We start from the raw sequence: 20,312 nt of genomic DNA on the forward strand, positions 1-20,312 counted from the left end.
TATTTAGTTCGTTCCTCTTCCAGCGTTCCCCTTTATTCGTTCCTTAGTTTCTACACACATCACTATATAATCAGCAAACATCATAGTCGACTCAATAGTTCAAGAATTTTCCATTAAGCGATCACCCAAAGTTCATGGTCCTGAGACACTACCTATCATTACTACTGGCACTCTTTGTAGTTTCTTGATTTGTGTCTGCAGTTTCAAAAAATAGAAGGATTTGCTGACGCTTTCAATTTATTTTGAACAACAAAAATGAACAGGTTATTGGAGTACAGATGGTCGACATGCAGCAAGAGCATACAGCAACATTTGAGACGACGAGATGAAACATCACAAAACTGTCTGCTTGGGACAAAATGTGGTCTTAAGAAAACCAACAAAAAAAATCACAGTATTCTCGAGTCACAATATCAGCAAATAAAACTGCACCTGAGGATGGACGATTGGCACGAAAGACTACATGAACAACAAGAATAACAGTCGTGTGTAGGTTCAGTGTCAGTCGGCTGGCTGGCTCTGCAACCAGGAATAAAAATACCAGTTTTATCTGCTTCTGTTTATCAAATTAGGTTTATCTACTTGTGATTATCAAATTATAGACGAGCACAGCGATAGTGCCGTCCGTCCCGTGTGAAATATCATCAAGCAAAATATCACCAGAACCGTGATTCAGCGACATTTGGTGTGTTAGAAAAACAAACCTAAAGTGAATGAAATTAGACAATGATTGATCAACTACTTCAATACAAAATAATTCAAATAAAATTAAAGATGTTTTTCTTTAAAGTGTTAACATTTGGTTAGTTGACAGACTTGTCAGACATGGCTTAGCAGTAAATATGAGTTAGCGTCCTCTTCTTTCTTTATTCATTTAAACAACCTGCACTTTCAACAATCCACAAAACTACTTCTCAGTTTGACACGAATCAAGGTTTCGATCTCTAGTCAAGTTCTAAAGACTTCTTTTAGGGTCCATTGAATCATCAAAGCCACATTACGAAGTCACTCTACGATCACAAGATCGAAATCTGCCTCCTGTATTCCTGCTCCCTAAACAATCGCAGATGACCCCCCGTTATTTGTTGCCCAACTCATTAAAATATAACATATGATAAAAAGACTAAAAGATTCAGATTGTCCAGGGAATGCAGACGTGTCTGAGAGAGTCAATAAGTTAAAGAAAAAAAAAATAATTCACAGATAACTGGTGAGAAGGAGCTTGTGTCAGCAGCCGAGGCCAGCTGAGGTTCTTAAACAAACTCTCCTCAGATACTTTGTAGAAACGTGCAAACGCACAAGTTAAGAGCAAAAACAAGTTGATAAAAAAAAAAAAAAAATTCAGAATGAGCAGCAGTGCATGCAGATATTCTGGTCCTGTATAAATTAAGGCACCAGAGGTTTCCAAATATTCACTTGGACAGTATATAAAACAAATAAATTCTTCAAGTTTGTGAAAGTCAGTGCACATCACCGACGTTTCAAGCCTGAGCAGTCATCTTCTGCAACAGTGGGATCTGAAAAGGAAGAGGATACATGAGTCAGCTAGACACTTTAATCGGAGGACTTCAGGTGAAATGTAAATATCGTTTTTTTGGCAGCCAAATCACTTAGGAGATGTAAATCTTTCACGAGCTGTGAGGGAAAGACGAGGATCTCTCTCCTGCAGTCTTGTATTCCCACTTGTTGTTTACCTTTGACAGATCCACTCCAGTGAGGGCGTTGACACTAACTGGGAGTTCGGCCAGAAGACGGTTCACTTCGCTCGTCACGCGGTTGCCCTCGCCGCTGAGGATGACGATCTCGTTGGTCTTGGAGAGCGGAGCTGCCACCTTGCCAGCGATCTGGGGCGGGGACAGAGGAAGATTGAGCTTCAGACTCTTTTATAATAGTTTCTGTGTTTAAGGCATATTTTATAAAGAGACGAGGAAAGCAGCTTGATCAAATTCATCAGAATAAAAATAGATTACAAATAAATAAATACACTAAATAACTAGTTAGAAATGGTAACACCAGGCATGTGAACTACGGAATTTTGTACAAAAAACCCCCAGTCATTCTTGGTTATCTATTATTCTGCCAGTAGGAGCATCTATACTGTATGTGTGATTGGTCACCTTGGGCAGCGCCTCCAGCACCAGTGCGGTCTTGGCAGCCTCCCCGTACTTCTGATAGGCGTCAGCCTTCAGCCTCATCTTCTCTGCCTCGGCCTTCCCCACAGCCTCGATGGAGATGGCCTCGGCTTCACCGATCTTCCTGATCTTCTCTGCATGCGCCTGAGCGATCAGCACCGTCTGCAGCCTGACACGAGCAGCATGTTTAGACTCGGGTGACTCCACATACACAGAGGGGTTTGAGCTTACTTGTGTCCTTCAGCCAGCTGCTGCATCTTGTAGGCCTCGGCCTCAGCGGGCCTCTTGACGGTTGCCGTCAGCTCCTTGTCGGTACGCTCGATCTCCCTCTCCTCGATGACGATCTCCTTCTTCCTCTGAACGACTTCGATCTCGATCTCCTCAAGACGGATCTTCTGCTGCTCCTTGGCGGCCTGCAACTCGTAGGCCAGCTGCGCCTCTGCTTTCTGAAATCAAGAAACAACAATGTTTTCAAAATGTATTTTTATTTGGTTTTCTTATTCATTAAAAAAAAAAATGTACTTAAATTAGACAAATGCCTACACACCCTATACACCCATAAAGAAAATAAAAGAGAGAATAACCATAAAAATCAAAGACAAACAACTAAGACTACTAAATATAAATAAAACAGATAGTTAAAGTAATAAAAATAGTGATACAACAGACAAAATAAAATATATTACATTAAATAAAATGTAAAAGATTGGGAAAAAAAAGTACACATTATTCAGTTTGATAACAATCTTGCAGTAAACTAAACAAAAAGAAATGCTGTGTCTCAAATCGCATACTTCTCTTAGTATACTAGAAGTTGGTATGCATCAGGATAGTGTACATACTAACTAGTACGCAAATTCTCCACACATAGTATGTCTCAAATCAAACACTGCTGCTACACACCAACAGGAAATGACGCGACAGCTTCTTCTTCTACTTCTATTTAACGATGGTTGCAACCAGCTGTAGGAACGCTATCGCCACCTGCTGGCAGCACGTTTTTCAAGTTTGGAAGAAGAAATAAAGAAAAAATACGAGAAACTAAATATTCGCGAGATATTTACGCCGGTATCAGCACCGAAGACGTGTCATCCTTCTACTGTTGTTGAAAATGCACCTGTAAGTATATGAATATATATATACATATATATATATATATAGATGACGTAACTTCCGTTTACAACGTCACTAAGATGGCAGCCGTTTAGGGTAGATAGTGTACATCGAACCATACTCAGTTTTGTGGGCGTTTTAGTGTGCATGGCGCACTAAATTTCACATACTAAGAATTAAGACGCACTTACGCACTCAAAATAGAATAGAATAGAATAGAAAAGCTTTATTCATCCCCAGAGGGGAAACACACTTTCACAACAGCGCAGTTGAGAAAAATAAAGTGCAAGGAAAAAATATATAAAAGAGATAATACAAAATAAAACAATCTTAAGAATATACAAATTATTTACAAAATTAGAAATTTGACACTATTAACAAAATAAAATAGAATAAAAATAAAATAAAATAGAAATAAAAAACGGAAAAAAATAAAATAAAAAGCAAATAAAATAAAAATACTAACTTTGAGTATGCAAGTATGCGATTTGAGACACAGCAAAAGTTTTGAATGGGTGAGTAAAAAGATATCTCAAGACCAGCTGGCCTTTGGGGCGTAAGGGCAGGTAGCAACGAGATGGTCTAGTCTGGAATGTGTGTCAAGCACAGGGGTCTTTGTAACGGTAGTAACACAGCGACCCTGTGTCTCAGAGCTCAGCTCACCTTGGTGTTCACTTCCTGGTTAAAAGAGGCCTTCTGCAGCTCCAGTTCTCGCTTGGAGTCGGCCATCTTTGTGTCAGCCTGGAACTTGACATCCATCATCTCCTTCTTGCACTCGGCCTCCTGTGGGATGACAGGACGAGGCCGCGTTGGAGCTTGAGTAGCGACTGGTTTCCAACCGAGGGACTTACCCGTATCCCAGCATCCCTCTCCGCCTCGGCCACGCCGATGTCAGCGTCCCTCTGGACCGCAGCAGTCTGGGTCTTCCCCAGTGAGCTGAGGTAGTCCAACTTATCGTACACGTCCTTCAAGAACAAGGTGATACCAGGTTATTTATTTGACACAAAAAAAAACCCTGTAGTCGTTCGTTGCTCCTAGAAAACTTATCCCCAGGGTGAAATGTAGATTGAAGAATCACCTAAAATATATTAGGTGGAACTGAAGTCTGAGTCGGCAACCTGCATCTGTCTACATAACATATCTTGAGGCGCCCTCATGCATTTGTCCTCTAAGAGTTCATACTTAGTTTCTTTTGACAACACTTTCATCATTTAGCCAACAAGTGTCAAACTCAAGGCTTGAGGCCCAGCCTAACAATACATTTTATGAGAATGACTGACGCAACCAACTAGTCAATACTAAACTTAAAGACAAATGTAAACCAGTGTTTAAACGTTGCCGTTCCACAGGTTGTTTCGGAGCGAGCAAACCTTTTTAAATGTCAACAGTTTATCTGAAAACTTCTGAAACGCTGATACAAGAAGAATGTAATCTGATGAAATCTTAAATACGAAAATGTGTTTGTGCTTCAGGGAGAAAATAAACCAAGCCTAACAAATGAAGACTTCTGAGACTAATATTTCCTGTTTAAAGAATGTTGAGAATGATCAACCATAACCACGTTCAACATATAAACATTGTGTTGAGTATTTTAAACTTTTGTTCCACTTGAGTGATTAATTTGTTATCTGTACAAACGTTGGACATGTCAACTAAAGAAGACCCTTGTGGGCGCTAGAAGAAAGAGAATAACCTTAATATACAACTTTAATTTTGACTTATCTCTGTGATTTCTGCTCATATTACAGGTTTACCAGTAATAGTTTTGGATATCAATATTGTTAAGCTTCGTCTCTAACTTTTAGAGAACGTTTCTGTCTCTAAAATGTGGCCAAACAATCTAGGAAGTGAGCTCTGTCTGTTCTTATCTAGGGGTTTCTTCTGCTTCACCCAACAACTGGAAAATGAAATACAAAACAAAGAGAGAGAAAGCAGAACAAGGCTGCTGATAAAAGATCAACTGCTCCTGTTGCATCACAGCAACCGCCTCATCAGCACTAATGGACGGGCCAGAGGCGAAGCAAGGGCTTTCAGGGAAACATTACAGCCCACTTGCGACTGCCCTCGTCAATAATTGTTAATCATCCACAGTGAATCGGAGACATCTGCCCGACAATTGTGAGACACTGTGAAACCAAAGAAGCCTCAAACTTTCTTTTACGCAGCAACATCCTGGGAAACCTTAAGTTTAAAACATAAAAATACTTTTGTCAAACCTGCTGTATCACGTTCTTCGTATTTCAGAGATGATCTAAACGGCTGTATTTGTCAAGAATTTCTCACAAAAAGAAATACATTTGAGACACATCAGGAACCTGAAGTGACTCCTCTCACCTTGATGGTGAAGCTGAGGATCTCGATGCCCATCCTGCCCACGTCTGGAGCAGCCACCTCCCTCACCAATTTAGCAAACTGATCCCTGTCCTGGTAGATCTGCTCCACGGTCAGAGTACCTGTCATGGAAACACTCAGTTCAGTCCCGGAAGTGTTGAGGGATGCAACACATTAAAATAGGTCAACACTGATGATGCTCTTAATGCTTGTGGTGGACTCGCATCAAGGATTGACTTAGAAGTCGATATGAGAAATAAAAAAGAAAAGATGAAAAGACCTAAAATGGAGCGCAGATGTCCCTCCAGAGTCTGCAGGACCACGGACTTGATCTCTATCACCGACTTTCCCAGGAACTGTTCACAGGCTACAGCCAGCAGGTCCTCCTCCGTCATAACCTTCACCTGCGGGAGTTAAAAGGTTCAATACTTCCATGTTATTTTGTTAATACTGGGCCGGCGCCCTCTAGTGGGCTTATTGGAGTTCATAGCTTAGGCTGGAACATTTACAGATGTTTTTCTATTCATTTTGAATTAAAAAACATTATACAAAAACACTGACACCATTTTAAACAAAATGACCAATGACATATTTTGGTGCAATACTTTCTACTCTTTGCTAGTGGTGTCCAAGATCGCGCACTTCTGTACTTACACTTTGTATTTTCAGTGCACAAGTGCGTCCCAATAAGCAGTGTGCGAAAATGTAGTGTGCAATGGCGCACTTAAATGGCCAGAAAATTGAGTGTGGATCGATGGACACTTTCCACCATCAATAATGGCCTTCATAGTGACATAGATGACTCTAAACGGAAGCTATGTCACTGAAGACGCCACAGGAGTAGATGTCTCAATAAAACACTAATTTAAACATAAAACAACACAACAACAATAAAAACACAATGAAACTTAACTTAATAAGTTGTTTCAAATCGGGAAAAGTGCTGTTAAGTGTCGCGATAGTGTTGCGACTTCTGGTTGCGATCAGAGTTAAAAAGTTGTCGAAGAAGAAGCTGTCGAGTCATTTTCAGTAAGTGTGTAGCGACAGTGTTTGATTTAAGACAGTACTATCTGTCGAAAATGTGCGCACTGGCCAAGTAAGTTACAGTGCACTTAGAGAAGTGTGCGATTTGGGACACAGCCCTGGTCTAATACTGTCAGTCTTATCAAAATAATGTTTATTTGAGCTTTGTAAAACGAGAAGTTGGAATTTAAAGGGCTCGATCATTTTATACTCACTATCATGTCGACTGGGTTGAGATTATTTTCAGAGTAATCGAGAAGCAACTAGTGCTCAGTTGTGGTCCTCTTCATCTTAGTCCAAAATGACACTTAAAAACATCAATCTTGTATTGAAGCCTCAACAAGAATTGTTTAATCAGTTTCAATGAGGAAAGACTTCAAGCAGGAACTGAGGGACTGGTAACTCCTGCTACAAACAAACTTAAAATATAGACTTATTTATGTTTTTCTGGAATAATTCCTCTTGTCGAGGCTTCAATACAAGATGGACGTTACAGACGAGCAGTATGGAGGTATTTGGAGGTTTTTAAGTGTCTTTTTGGACACAGGTTAAGATGAAGACAGATTAGATCCAGTCGCAACGTTAAAAACGACATATATTTTGGCTATAACTCTAAAAAGTAACAGATTACTGAACATAATCCCAACCCTTAGTCGACATGAGGGAGAGTAGAATATGAGTAACATTTGAATTTTGGGTGAACTAGGAATTCAACTTATATTTTTTTGACTATTAACTATTTACTTTACACTCTTGATTATTATATTCCTTTACCAGCCTCTGTGAACCTCAGGGACCATGTTGTAAAGCAGCAGACTAGAGCTACAAAACTAAACTCCAAAAACATAAATGTGGTTCTACAGGAGAGACTTGATTCATCGGAGGGTTGAGAAATGTACCTGGGCTACACCTGTGACAGTGATGGCCACGCCCTCCGCCGTCTCCACGTCCTCACACCGAGGCTGCAGTGTCATGATCTCCAGAGTGATTCTGCAAGAAATAGAAGAGAATTAATCCCTTAACTCTTCACAAATTAAGACTTTGTCTGAAGATTTTCACTGTTTGACTATGTAATAAAACTTTACTAAGGGTTGAGACAAGCTGGTCGTTAAGAGCTTATGTTTTCAGAAAATAGATATTCAATTGAAAAGTTCACCTTTGAGTATCAGAAATGCACCACCAAGCCCAAGACCAGCCGCCGACCACGTAGGTCTTCGTATCTGAGCCACAGCAGCCACCTGAGGACAGAAAAGATTTCTCATTTATGCTGATAATAGCTTGGTTCAAGCCCACAGGCCAGACGGGCGTTATTGAATCAGCTCTGACCGACCGACATGTTGCTTAATAACGTTAAATACAGGAAGTTCATGTCAAGATTCGAATCTGGCATGATCATAAATAATGCTTCATAAATACACATCAATACAGGCATTCCAGTGATCATGACCACAGATAAATTGTTATACATGTACAGTTGGAAACTCTTTGTGCTGCTTCATGAGAAATAGAAACGACTAGTTAAAAACACCCCTTAGAAGGAAACGGTGTGTTAAACAAACACAAACTCAATTCCAGGACTGGGCAATTAAACAATGATAAGAATCAACTTTTATTTCAAGTTTTGTAAACACAACATGGGATTCTTTAGAGAAAATAAAGAGAAAGAAATAGGATTAGACACAAAATAAGGAACAAAAACAGAACTAAGAACCAAGGATGATATGTATTTTGTAATAACTTAAGAATTCCTGATAGTCATGAGACATGGTTCATTGTGACAACACAAATACTAAAAGTTAATAATAGTTGCTTGGTGAAGCAGCGCATCAGACTGTGACCAAATGCTAAATTCCAAACTTTTTCCACGTTAAAAAACACCAGCACTGTAGTTTGACTGCTGAGGACCGTAAGTGGAGCATTACAAACTGTTCTCTGCTGGTAATTGCCTTATATAAAACAATATAAATCATGGTTTACAACTTCGACTCCAACTCTCGGAGAACAACTGTTGCAGGAGAAAATTAGCAACGTTTATCATTGACTTAAGTGTTATTCAATATGTTTTTAAGTGCTAATGGCGTCATATTTAACCATATTCTGTCAACATATTTAACGACTATTTCTGGGAAACATTAAGAATTTAGGTGTGGAATAAAACAATTACAGTTATTTTATAGTAATTATTATAGAATAAAAAGCTTTTTTTTCTGGTCTGAGTTAGGAAATTTAATTTTAAATGTACTTGTATTCCTTTTACATTTTCCAAAAAAACAAACAACCTTCTGATTGATGCTAAAAAAAATGTCTTCGAATCATATTATATGATGTGAAAAAAAAGGCTTTGATAGTATTTTCGTCCCACATCTCCTAGCCATACTTTAACATGAAAACTAAGTAAGTAAGTAAGTAAATTATATTTATAGACTGCTTTTTTAGACCAGGGTGACAAAGCGCTTAAACAATCAAAATAATACTCAATAAAATATACTTTATACTTAAGATAACACCGAGAATAACACAGGAGTTCCAGAAAATCAAGGAAAAGCCTGAACAAATAAAAACGTCTTAAGATGTTTCTTTTGAAGGAGTCAGTAGATCATCAAACACAGAGGGAGAGGAAGATCGTTCCAAAGCTTAGGAGCAACAGCCTGGAAGGATTTCTCTCCTCTGGTCCTGAACCGTGTGCGTGGAACCATCAGTAGATTCTGATCCACAGACCTCAGAGCCCGAGCTGGGGTGTAAGGCTGGATCAGATCACTGATGTAAGGAGGAGCCTGACCATGAATAGCTCTGAAAGTAAGAACCAGAATTTTAAAGTCGATCCTGAAAGAAACTGGAAGCCAGTGAAGAGTTTTAAGGATCGGAGAAATATGAGTTCTTCTACTTGAGCGGGTCAGAATAAAATAATTCTTGTTTCTGAATTTGGAATCAGACACTTTTATTACCAGTGTTGTAAACACAACATGGCACTTTTGTTGTGGCAATACACAACAAAATAATAAAATTATTCAGCATAACAGGACCAAGAAGTAAATCCAGACTCAGAAACGCCTGCAGATATGTCAGGTTTGGTAAGAGATAATTTAGAGCGAATCCCAGAAAACAATGGTTCTTATCCCAGCTGCTCAGAGAAATCATTGTATCTGACATCTGACTGGAAAAAGATTTGACGATGCAGTGCTTGCAACATTCTCGGCTGTCTGCCAACCAGGTACTGACCACTGCTTTGAGCTATTTTGAAGGGAACTGTGAAAAGTAAAGTTGTTTATTACAAACGCCGTGAGAAGATGTTAGTGGGCAACATTTTGGGACACCGTTGTAGATTATTTTGCAATGACACATTCTGAGGACACCCGGGTAGAACCAAATCTTTAGGACACGAGGTCCAGAGCTGAAGTGGATTGAAGCAATGGTGCCAAGTTGCTGTTGAGGTGCAGCGGTCAGGCCTGGAGCCAGGATGAAGGAGACCAGCGACAAGCCACGCCCACCTGAACACAACATCACTGCCGGGAAACTACACACACACACCGACTTGGGAAAATACAAAAATACGAAGAAATAACATCATTCATAAAGTTGTCGTAAACCAGCTTTAGCGTCGCAAATAAAACAGATTCTCTACACGATTGTTTTCATACTGTCATGTGATCAATAATTGCTGCTTGTTTATCACGACGCGAACAAATCGCAAAATAAATACGTATTTAAACCATACTTTAAGTATAACTTAAATGCAAAACCGGTTTATGGCATTTTCCTAGCAAGTTTTTAATCGGATAGCGCCAGCTTAGGTTAGCATCGATTAGTGTTAGCATGTTAGCAGCGGGATGGGGGACGTACCAGACACGACCAGCGCCTCGTTCGGTCCCACGGTGAGACAGTTCCCCATGTTTTAGTCCGGAGACGAGACAGCGAGGATATCCAAGGAGTGTTTCTGTTTTTTTTAATTTCTTACTGCGGTTCTTGTTTCGAGTGAACGTCCAGCTCGACGATGACAACGACTCCACTACGCCCACCTTACGTCACTCGTGACGTCACACTCGTTAAACGAGAGCCCAGGCCGAAAACAAAACAATCACAAAGTTGGATTTTCTTTAAAGGTTTTACCTAAACTGGAAATACTCACAAAAAAACAACGATGGCAGGTAAATTAAAATTGAATTAGTTGATTTAATAAATAAATAAATAAATATTTATTTGTTTATTTCATAGGACATAAGAAGGTACATTTATTCAATACTTTTGTTAGATTTTTTTTGTTTAGCCCTTACTGTTGTATTTCACATTTTATTTGTCAAGATCAATGATACCAATGATTCCTTCTGCATAGCCTTTGGTTAGGAAAATGTCTTGTGATTTTAGTCACAAAAGGTCGTTTTGCGTGTTTTTTTCTAACCACATTGTAAATCATTCTTAAATATGCATGAGACACATGGCGTTGATCTGCGAGTTGTTGCATCATACTGCCACAGTTAATTTTTAGTTTATTTGGTAAAATAAGCAAATGTTAGCTGGTTTCTAACATTTAACAAATACTTAAAATAAATAATTGTATCTATGTATTATTGGTCTTTCCACACGATTGTATTTTATCCAAACTGACCTTAATTTTTCTCTACAACTATATTTTGTTTCTATTTCCAAAACGTTTAAATGTGCAGTGTAAAATAGTTCCCAGTTTAATAATTTATTATTTTTTTACAGATATTATTGATGTATTGAATTAAATAATTGACTACATATACTGAATGTAGAGGATTCCTCACTTCTTTTGTGCTGATTTAACTGCTTTGTATCCTTCAATTCACCTTTTCTCTCGTCACAGTATTCTTTTATATTAATAAAATGTCTGAGAGATTGATCATCATCTTTATTTTATTGAAAGTCATTACAGTAACTTAAAAATCCCATAGTCTACAGTATAATGTACACAAATATAAAACAGAGTGACACACTCGTGCATATACACACAAAAATAAAGTGCTAAAACTTTGTGCTTTGCCCTTTTACGTCATGGAAACTGTTCTCTCCAAATGTTTGCGAAGTTCTGATTCTGCTCTGAGTTTCTGCGGAGATGATCTTCACCACCACTTCCTGCTTGGAGGTGTTGTCGTGGTTTCTGTCCTCCAGGTCACCATAGGAACCTTCTACAAAGGTAGATTGACATGAAGGTTCAGGGCTATGAGATGTGGGCACAGCGTTGAAGGCGATGAAGCCAATGATGATGACCACCAGAGACACCAGGTACAGAACCGAGAACTGAAAACAGGGGATTATTTAATCTTGTGAGAAACAAACAAATCAATAAATAAACAACCAAAAATAAATATCCTATGTTAACCTTCGTTGACCTTGGGTTTCTCAATCTTGTAATTTTTGACTTCCTTATTCTTAGATTCCAGTCGTGTGACTCACTTTGTACTGGAAGAGGAAGAGTCCACAGAAGAGGCTGAAGAGGTCAGCGGTGAGCAGAGAGAGGTTGACAGAGGTGGCGCTGGTGAGCTGGATCACGATGGGCATGAAGCTGTAGAGAGTGAACAAGCAGAGAGCGAAGCCAGTGAAGAGGAGCCCTAAGAGGAGACACACACAACAGAGTCACACACGCACACATAATTGAGTCGTCTGGGTGAATTTGTGCAACTGACCTACTTGCCAGCTCCATTGGATGTTAGCGACAGATTGTCGCTCAAGAACAGCCCTGAGACACAGAGCACAGAGTTTACAGGATGCCAACTGGGCGCATGAGTCGGACGGTAAACAAACAAGCGACATATGCTTTCACCTTTCATGCAAAACACAAACTGAATCCAACTACAGTAGCAACAGCGCTTTTGAAGACATGCACAAACACACACAATAAACACAGTTTAAATCAGGGGTCTTAAACTTGTGACATGGTATTCTGCGGCCCTCCATTTATCTTCTAGTTTTTATGCGTGCAGGCAGAGCAAGGGACTTTATTTTTGTCCAAAGTCAGATGGTTAATAAAAAAGGACATCACAATAAATGTTGTCTTTTACATAGCTCTGATTATTTAGTTAAGATGTAACATATTTTCTAAAATAAAATAAAACATACAATGGACAATGATGGCACACATTCACAAACCACACAGAAATCCCTAAAAACTATGAATGAAATTCATAAGAGAAGTTCAAAAAACTCTTGAAAGACCCTCCAGCCTGCAGCCCAGTCGCTTCAAGAACCCCTGATGTGAATCATACACTCAGAATCAGATATCCACAGCACAGATTAACAACGACACAAACACATTTTAAATATACCCACAACAACGGACACAATGAGTGACCACAAACACATATAGAGAGACTCACAGTTGGACGCTGCTGATGACCAGTCCAAACAGTCCCACCATTCCGAGGAACTCCACCCGACTCCTCCTCTTCACCGTGTACTCCTGGCAGACGTTGGAGATGGCATACAGCGTCGCCGACAGCAGCACCAGACCGTCACCAAGCAGGATGTTGGAAGCTGAAACCGGGACAGGCCAGAATAAATTCTTTGTATTCCTAGAACTCCACCAACGCCAGATGAAACCGTCAAGAACTCACTGGACCCCTGGTCTCGTCCCGCCAGCAGGTCGGCTCCCACCATCGCCCCGACTCCAAGCAGGCAGACGAAGACGGCCACGTAGTGGACTGGCCGGTAGCGAGTTTTAAGCACCCACAAGGACAGGACCATCAGGACCGGGATCACGAAGCAGTCCAGAAGCTGGACACAACCAGTTGACCTTGAAGGTTCACACGAGGAACGTCTTAAGACTGGACTCACCTGCACACTGGTCAGTGTGGTGTACTGGTAGGCTTTGACCACGGCGTAATTTGCCTCCACGTCAACCAGCCCCAACAACAAATACTTCCACCATCGCTTCTTCAGGATCTGGAAGATATTTTCATCCCCTACGTTTTAAAGGGGATCACCCCGAGAACTTCAGTACAAAGACATTTGAGGTCCAGCAGCAGACAGAAAACCCCAAAAGGACGAGAGAGCGCCTCTAATTTGCAGATCTGTTGTTTGTTGTCACCTTGTCGGCACAGCAGTGTGCTGGTGTAGAACAAGAACAGAAGACCGTAGTTGAAAAAGCTCTGCAGCATCGGCGTGTCCACGTGGAAGCTGGAGGCCAGGTACTGGGAGGTGACGGCCGTCCCACAGATCAGAGCGGCCAGGCCCTGACCCATCAGCAACGTCTTCACCAGCTGCCTGAGCCAGAGGAGCAGACGCCAAAGTTCAATTTTAACAGTCGAACGTTACCTTGAATAAATGAGCCGGTGGATCTTCAACTACCCAGCAGTGGCTTCAAGGCTCAAAGTCCTGCCCTGTTAAATAACCTCCAAAAGAATTGAATCGCAGGTCGTTCCATTGAAGGCTAAGACAAATCATTTAAGCAGCTTTAACTTTGATTTCTAACTTGATAGCATCACAGCTGGACTCTGAACTGAAACTCTAACTCACTTGTTATTTATGCTCTTGAAGGGGTAAGATCGTAATCTGGCACTGTGGCGCAACAGACTTCTAGATTAATGAAAGATGTGGGATCAAATCCCATTAGAGTCAAATTCATACCCAGATCTTTCACCATGTTAAACTCCACAATGGTGTCACAGTATTGCCATAGATTGTGTTAGAGTGGTATCAAAGTCTCAACCACATCAAATGTTTTTGTTTGGCTCTAGATATTTTCATCCCATCATTGAAGGCCTTGCAGAGAAAAAGTCAAAACATTCACCAAAAAAACATTCAGTCTGAATTTTTCTGGTTGTGTTTTTTGTTGTAGCTCCAAATCTAATCACTAGAAGGTCACGATGACCCAAACTGTATTTTCGGAATGTACCAGACCGCAACGAAACCAAACTGAAGAAAGAAACCTTAAGATTTGTACATGTAGTTTCCTTGTATTTTGAAGAAGATACATTTAGAGGTTTTTATAGACAACTGTTTACTTTTTTCTTGAAACAACCGTGAGACCTCGTTTAATTCTTAGGTCAAGGAACACTTGTGAATGAATCACAAAAACAAGGTCAAAACACTGATGCCCATTTTATTCTGTTACTCACCGGGAAAAAACCTCTCTTGGCTTGAATCCCCTGATCTTCTCCATGAGTCCTCCATTTCCATCCGAGACCCCAAGGTCACGAGACGAGTCCTTGGCTGATGTTTCTGACATGATCCCGGACCGGTGAAGAAGAAGATAGAGTTCTGCTACAAGTCACTGCTCTGGAGCTGAATGATTAACAGTCCGGACCTCACCGGGCCAAAGTTCCTCTAGTTATCTCTTGAGAACTGAAGACGAGAGTGGGTGATAAGAAGGCGGCGATGAAGACGAGGATGGGGAGTCTTCCTCTCACCACTGATGGGATTATTATCAAGAAAGAAAAGGTGGCGAAGAAGAGAGTGCATACAGGGTGGATTGGGAGGAGACTAATGATGTCAGACTAGCAGAAAGAATGAAAGGGAACCAGTTTTTCTGGCACTCATGAGGTAAGTATGTTATTTTATCTTCAAATACAAGACTTTATTTACTATTAATTACTTTAAAGTGTGTCATTTTGTTAATATGTTTTTAATAATATTTAAAAACACAAGTTTCTTTAACATTATATTTTGGAATCTTGAAATAAAATATTAAAAGCCAGCTAATGTTGCTTGTTCTGATAATGGAATTGATAGGAAAATGGTCTGTATTTAATCATATTTATCTACTTCAAATTATATTATTTTCTGGGGTACAGATCCTGTCTCTGGATGTCTTCATGCCAGGTTTAATTCTTGAAGGAGTGCAAGCTGGTCCGGCCTTGAACAACAGTTACTAAAGTGTGCGTTTCATGGAAACCTTTGAAGTAAGAGAATTAACAGCTTGTTTAACTGTGAATAGCGCTGACAGATAGGCATGTCAAATGTGTGTTTGTGTGTCCTCCCTCCTTTTCGCAAGTAAAATCTTTGGGACTTTGAACCACATGAAGGCAAAAGTGTTTCTTTTTATTCAATAAAAAAGTTACATCAATCAAAGAAAATATTTTCAAACTGTTTTATTTTGATTGAAGTCTTTACTTTTTTAATTGAAGCAATTTTCTTTTGATTGAAAATATATTTTTTGATTAAGTGAACTTTCATATTTAAGAAACGAATCTACCTTCAGAGAACCACAAAAAATGTCCGATTATTTGTTTAAGTTCTATTCTTGACTTTTTTTTGTATTCTAAACTTACATTTCATTGTTTTTCTTCCATGTTGTGGTATCCCTTGTGTTGTCTCTGGGTCAAGGACCTTCGTGGCTCACATAAATACTATAAATATATTAATATAACTGGGGTGTATGTGGAAAATAAAGACTTAAAAAATTCCCTGTGCAACCTTGATTTCAGCTAATATTCTAAAGTAAAAATTAAACTTTTTAGTGACTTGTGACAAACACAATACTGTACAATGTTCAATCATTTTAGGAAGCCTGAGAGTTTAAAGGAGATCAAGATCTGATCTGAGCCAGATTCCTTCCACCCAGGATATGGACAGGAAATTAAAACATGCACCACCAGAAACAGTTTCTTACCCTCGCCATCCATGACTATCCCCTCTTTGTGCACTTATTATCTGACTACTTTTTTAATTAACTATGACAATTTACACACTATTTTCTTTGTCTTTTGTGTACTATTTTAATGTTTTAATTTAAAGTTTTAAGGGATTTGAACCCGCAACCTTCCAATTACTTTTGTAAGTCTAGAAGTCAAAGAGGCTGTCCATTTTTCCACATAATACTCACATCAGGAACATTAATAAATAATCCTTTGTTTACTTTTTCATGTTTTATGAGGTTCTTTTTTTTGGCAATTGATCACAGAAGTTTGGCGGGAATGAAACCCACAACCCTCACCGTCTTCATCAACAGAAAACAGTCACATAAGAAAGTAGATCATAGTAAACTTTAATATTCATTCATATAAACATTTGTACAAAACTGACCTACAACCCCTAAAAGGCGCTGATGTCGTCATATCTCCATGTGGAAAAACGGCTTCTCGAAGGCCGCCGTGTCACTTCCTGTCTGAGGAGCGTCCAGAGGCCCGGCGGAGGCGGCGGCCATGATGGCGCTGAGGCGGGTCAGAGAGGCGGAGCGCTGTTTGAGTCTGGGGGCGGGGCCCATCGCGGCGGGGTCAGGGGTCGGCAGGTGGGAGTACGGCTGACCCTCCTCGTCGTACTGATACAGACGGATGATTCGACTCCTGCGTCCTCGAGGAGGAGAGGGGGAGGAAGATGGAGACACTCTCGACTCCTCTTGTTTCTCACCTCCTGTCTCCTTTTCCGAGTCAGAGGATGAGCGTTTGCTGATGTTATCACTGCTTTTTCTTTGATCCTCTTCATTCTCCATTTCCTGTTGAACCTTCATTTCCTCTTCTGCATCCCTTGCTTCCTTCTGGTGATCCTTCTCCTGAACGTTCACCTCACTTTCTTGATCATTCACCTCCTCTAGATAAACCACCTTGTGGTCCTCCTCCTCTGGAACCTTCTCCTCCTCTTCTTCATCCCTTACATTCTCCTGCTGGTCCTCCTCCTCCTCTTGATCCTTCCCCTCCTCTTCTTCCTCCCTTACATTCTCCTGCTGGTCCTCCTCATCCTCTGGACCTCTTACCTTCTCGCCGTGACTCCATACCTCCTCTGGGTCCATCTCAATCATCTCTTCTGTGATCCACATCCTCCCCTCAATATTCACCTCCTCTTCCTCTTGATAGTTTACCTCGTCCTGAACCTTCACATCCCCTTCTTGACCAGTTCCTTCCTTCTTCTGATCCTCCCTCTCCTCCAGATCTGTCACCTCCCCATGCTTTTCCTCCGTCTCATCATCAGTGCAGATTCTCACCTCCTCTTCCATCTCGCTGAGTCTTTCCTCCTCCTCTCTTCTCAATGAATCCTCTTCTCCTGATCTCCTACCTCCCCATATCTCCTCCCCATTTCCCACCTCTTTCTCCATCTCCACGTCAGACCACATGTCAATGCTGAACTCCAGTCCTCTCATCCTCCACTGCTCTACTTCCCCCTCCTGTTGTTTCTCTCCCTCTGTCCTCGCTCCCCTTCCATCATCACTCCGTCGCTCCTCCTCTCCTCCAGTTCCTTGATCTTTCATCTCCTCTCCATCTTCCTCTAATCCCATCTTTTCTGTTTCTGAACTCCTCCTCTCCTCCTCCAAGTCACATCTCTCCGTCTCCACCTCAGCCACGACCTCCTGATCCGCCGTTCGGTTCCTGAAGCTCCTCTGAGGTTTCGGAGGAACAAGTGTCTCCTCGCGGGTCACGTCGCCATCACACTCCACCTGAAACGCCTGGTTGTCGTACACGGAGGGCAGGGTTGCCATGGAGACATTAGAATCTTCCTCCAGATTGTCGGCTCTCTGCGCCCGTCGTGGTGACTTGAACCGTCTGGTGATCGCTTCGAAGCACCTTAGAGAAGATGATGTGATCATGAAGAAGGAGATTTTAAATCCAAATATTTGCATCATGATTTATTCACAAGTGAGTTTCTCCATTGTAACCACATGGGGGCGCACCTGGATTATTTTCTCTTACGCAATAATCCACTGTTTCCAACGTAATACATGTATTACTGTAGTTCTGTTTTACTGTCACCACCACAATATGTTATCAATTTTTAGGTGTGTTTATTGTATATCAAAATACATACATTGTTGTATAATAAATAAGAAGTGAAAAGCGTATTTGATTTATCATAAAGATTGAAAATTACGTCTCAGATAGATAGGTACAGCTTAATACCGTGTGGTCAGTGGCCAGTAAGGGCCACAATATCTATCCATGTTAAAACTGAAATGGGCGAAGTACGTCCTCGTAAAATGTTTTTCTTTTCATGTACCTTTGAATACAATGAATGGACAAAGATGCAATCAAATTATATCTTAAGATGTCCTATATTTATTTTTTTTTATATAAAGTTTCCTCATCATATTAAAGCTCCTTTTATTGTTCCCTTCTTAAGTTTAGACTGAGGGCCCCTTAGAACAATATCAATATATAACGTGGCCCCTGAGGGAATCACAACATCACAAAATATGTAATAGCTAAGAGAATTAAATACATTTTATTTCATCATAAATGTTTGTTTTTGTTTATTCAAATTGATATGTAATTAAGATATGCGATGCAATTTGTATTCATTCAAATCCTCACCTGAAGAACTGAGTGCGACCCAGGGCTCCAAAACTGAACCCCACTACAAACGTCATCAACAGCGATGCTGCTACCGTGGCAGCCATGTGTCCCTGCACCCGGTCTTCCTGCAGCACCGACCGAACCCGCCTCCCGGACCTCCCTTGGATTTCAGCCCTCTGGATCTGGTGGCTTCTGGGGTCAACCTGGAGGTCGTAGAGGAACATTGCGGACCCACCGGGGTGCTGCAGGAGACAGCGGTAGCGGCCTGCGTGGAGGCTGCTGGTCCCTGAGAGCATCAGACTCCCGTCAGGGTGCATGTAGACCGGGTCACTGTGCTGACCAGGAGAGCGGATCTCTCCAAACGGGGTGAGCCAGAACTTCACCGAACCTGCGCAAGGATGGAGTCATCTAGTAGAACCTCAACATGTAAACTCCTTTCACTCACCTTCTCCTCCTCCACAGGTCAACCTCAACTCCTGCTGACCCTTGACCCTGATGAAGGCAGCAACAGTTGCACCCTCTCGGTCAGAACGAGGAGACTCTGGGGCCACAGAGCCAGCAAGGAGGGTCGTCAACAACGCGATCAACATCCTGGACCCTGTGGAGAAGAAGTCAATAATAAATAAATAGAAATGACTATAAGAGTCAAACAAATATATAAATCTTTCTGATGAAGATGGAGCTGCTGAGCATGTGTTGAAGTCAAAGGTGTTGGTTCAAAACCTGGCCTGGGTCATACACTCTGGCTTGGAACGACTCATATCCTTGCCTTTAAGTTTGGAAAAAAAACACTTTAATTTGCCAAAACATTATGACCAACTGCAGAATTACGCATTGCTCAGTGGCCAGTCCAAGTACGCCAGACGTGTTAGTGGACATACGTAAATCAAATAACCTAATTTTAGTAAAACCCTGCACCACTAAAACAAGATCTCGTAGGTTGTTTTGAACATCACTCTCCATATAAACTTAAATATAAATGAAAGAAGGTCGATAATCAGCTCGACAACAAATTCATGGTCTACCTGTCCTCAGATTGAAGCTCCGCTCAGGTGAAATGACAGGTGAGTTTGTGTAAAATCAGCGCTCTCTTAGTGTAAAGTGCAATTTCTCACATGACTCTTTAAATGTTTCTCCTGTTTTGTGTTAAAGATTAATGTCAAAGTGACGTCAATGCAGGACACAAGACAGTTCACCCATCTTGCAGTTTAGCCTCTCCCTCTAGTGGTGAGAATGTATAATTGAATTAAACTGCTCAATAGCGCATTCATTCAGTCATTTAATTTATGCCGCGTGTTCCCCAACTGATAAATAAATACTCGAGCATAATACCCCAAACCCAGATGTTTCATATTTATAAATTAAAACATAATTTTTTGAATAAAGACACCTAAAAACATAACATTAATACATAGTACTAGTAACAATAATATGTTTGTAATTAATATTTTCTGCAACATTTTCACTATTTTTTATTAAAAAATGCTTTAAACACTTTATTTTTTGCATTCTACAATTTTTTTTTATTACAAAA

At 40.6% G+C, this 20,312-nt stretch overlaps 3 protein-coding genes across 3 annotated transcripts; all 3 read right to left on the reverse strand.

Moving 5' to 3' along the window:
* Positions 1-219: 219 nt before the first annotated feature.
* Positions 220-10,603, reverse strand: flot2b (flotillin 2b). Its single transcript, XM_087795594.1, has 11 exons — positions 10,440-10,603; positions 7,756-7,837; positions 7,499-7,589; positions 5,857-5,980; positions 5,580-5,698; positions 4,097-4,210; positions 3,909-4,028; positions 2,364-2,578; positions 2,118-2,301; positions 1,695-1,844; positions 220-1,517 (listed from the first exon to the last, which is right to left on the reverse strand). The coding sequence occupies exons 1-11, from the start codon at positions 10,486-10,488 to the stop codon at positions 1,482-1,484; spliced, it is 1,284 nt and encodes a 427-aa protein (XP_087651720.1). The 5' UTR covers positions 10,489-10,603; the 3' UTR covers positions 220-1,481.
* Positions 10,604-11,582: 979 nt separating this feature from the next.
* On the reverse strand, positions 11,583-15,406 carry LOC148075344 (queuine/queuosine transporter SLC35F2-like). Its single transcript, XM_087794919.1, has 8 exons — positions 14,675-15,406; positions 13,645-13,820; positions 13,392-13,519; positions 13,172-13,331; positions 12,935-13,091; positions 12,245-12,297; positions 12,015-12,169; positions 11,583-11,858 (listed from the first exon to the last, which is right to left on the reverse strand). Exons 1-8 carry the CDS (start codon positions 14,782-14,784, stop codon positions 11,583-11,585), a joined length of 1,215 nt encoding a protein of 404 aa, XP_087651045.1. The 5' UTR covers positions 14,785-15,406.
* Positions 15,407-16,530: 1,124 nt separating this feature from the next.
* LOC148075345 (uncharacterized) lies at positions 16,531-19,819 on the reverse strand. Its single transcript, XM_087795377.1, has 4 exons — positions 19,804-19,819; positions 19,224-19,376; positions 18,797-19,166; positions 16,531-18,052 (listed from the first exon to the last, which is right to left on the reverse strand). The coding sequence occupies exons 2-4, from the start codon at positions 19,366-19,368 to the stop codon at positions 16,609-16,611; spliced, it is 1,959 nt and encodes a 652-aa protein (XP_087651503.1). The 5' UTR covers positions 19,369-19,376; positions 19,804-19,819; the 3' UTR covers positions 16,531-16,608.
* Between the last annotated feature and the right edge of the window lie 493 nt (positions 19,820-20,312).

Source organism: Callionymus lyra, chromosome 7 (assembly GCF_982586985.1).
Source record: "Callionymus lyra chromosome 7, fCalLyr1.hap1.1, whole genome shotgun sequence".
Lineage (NCBI taxonomy): Eukaryota > Metazoa > Chordata > Actinopteri > Syngnathiformes > Callionymidae > Callionymus > Callionymus lyra.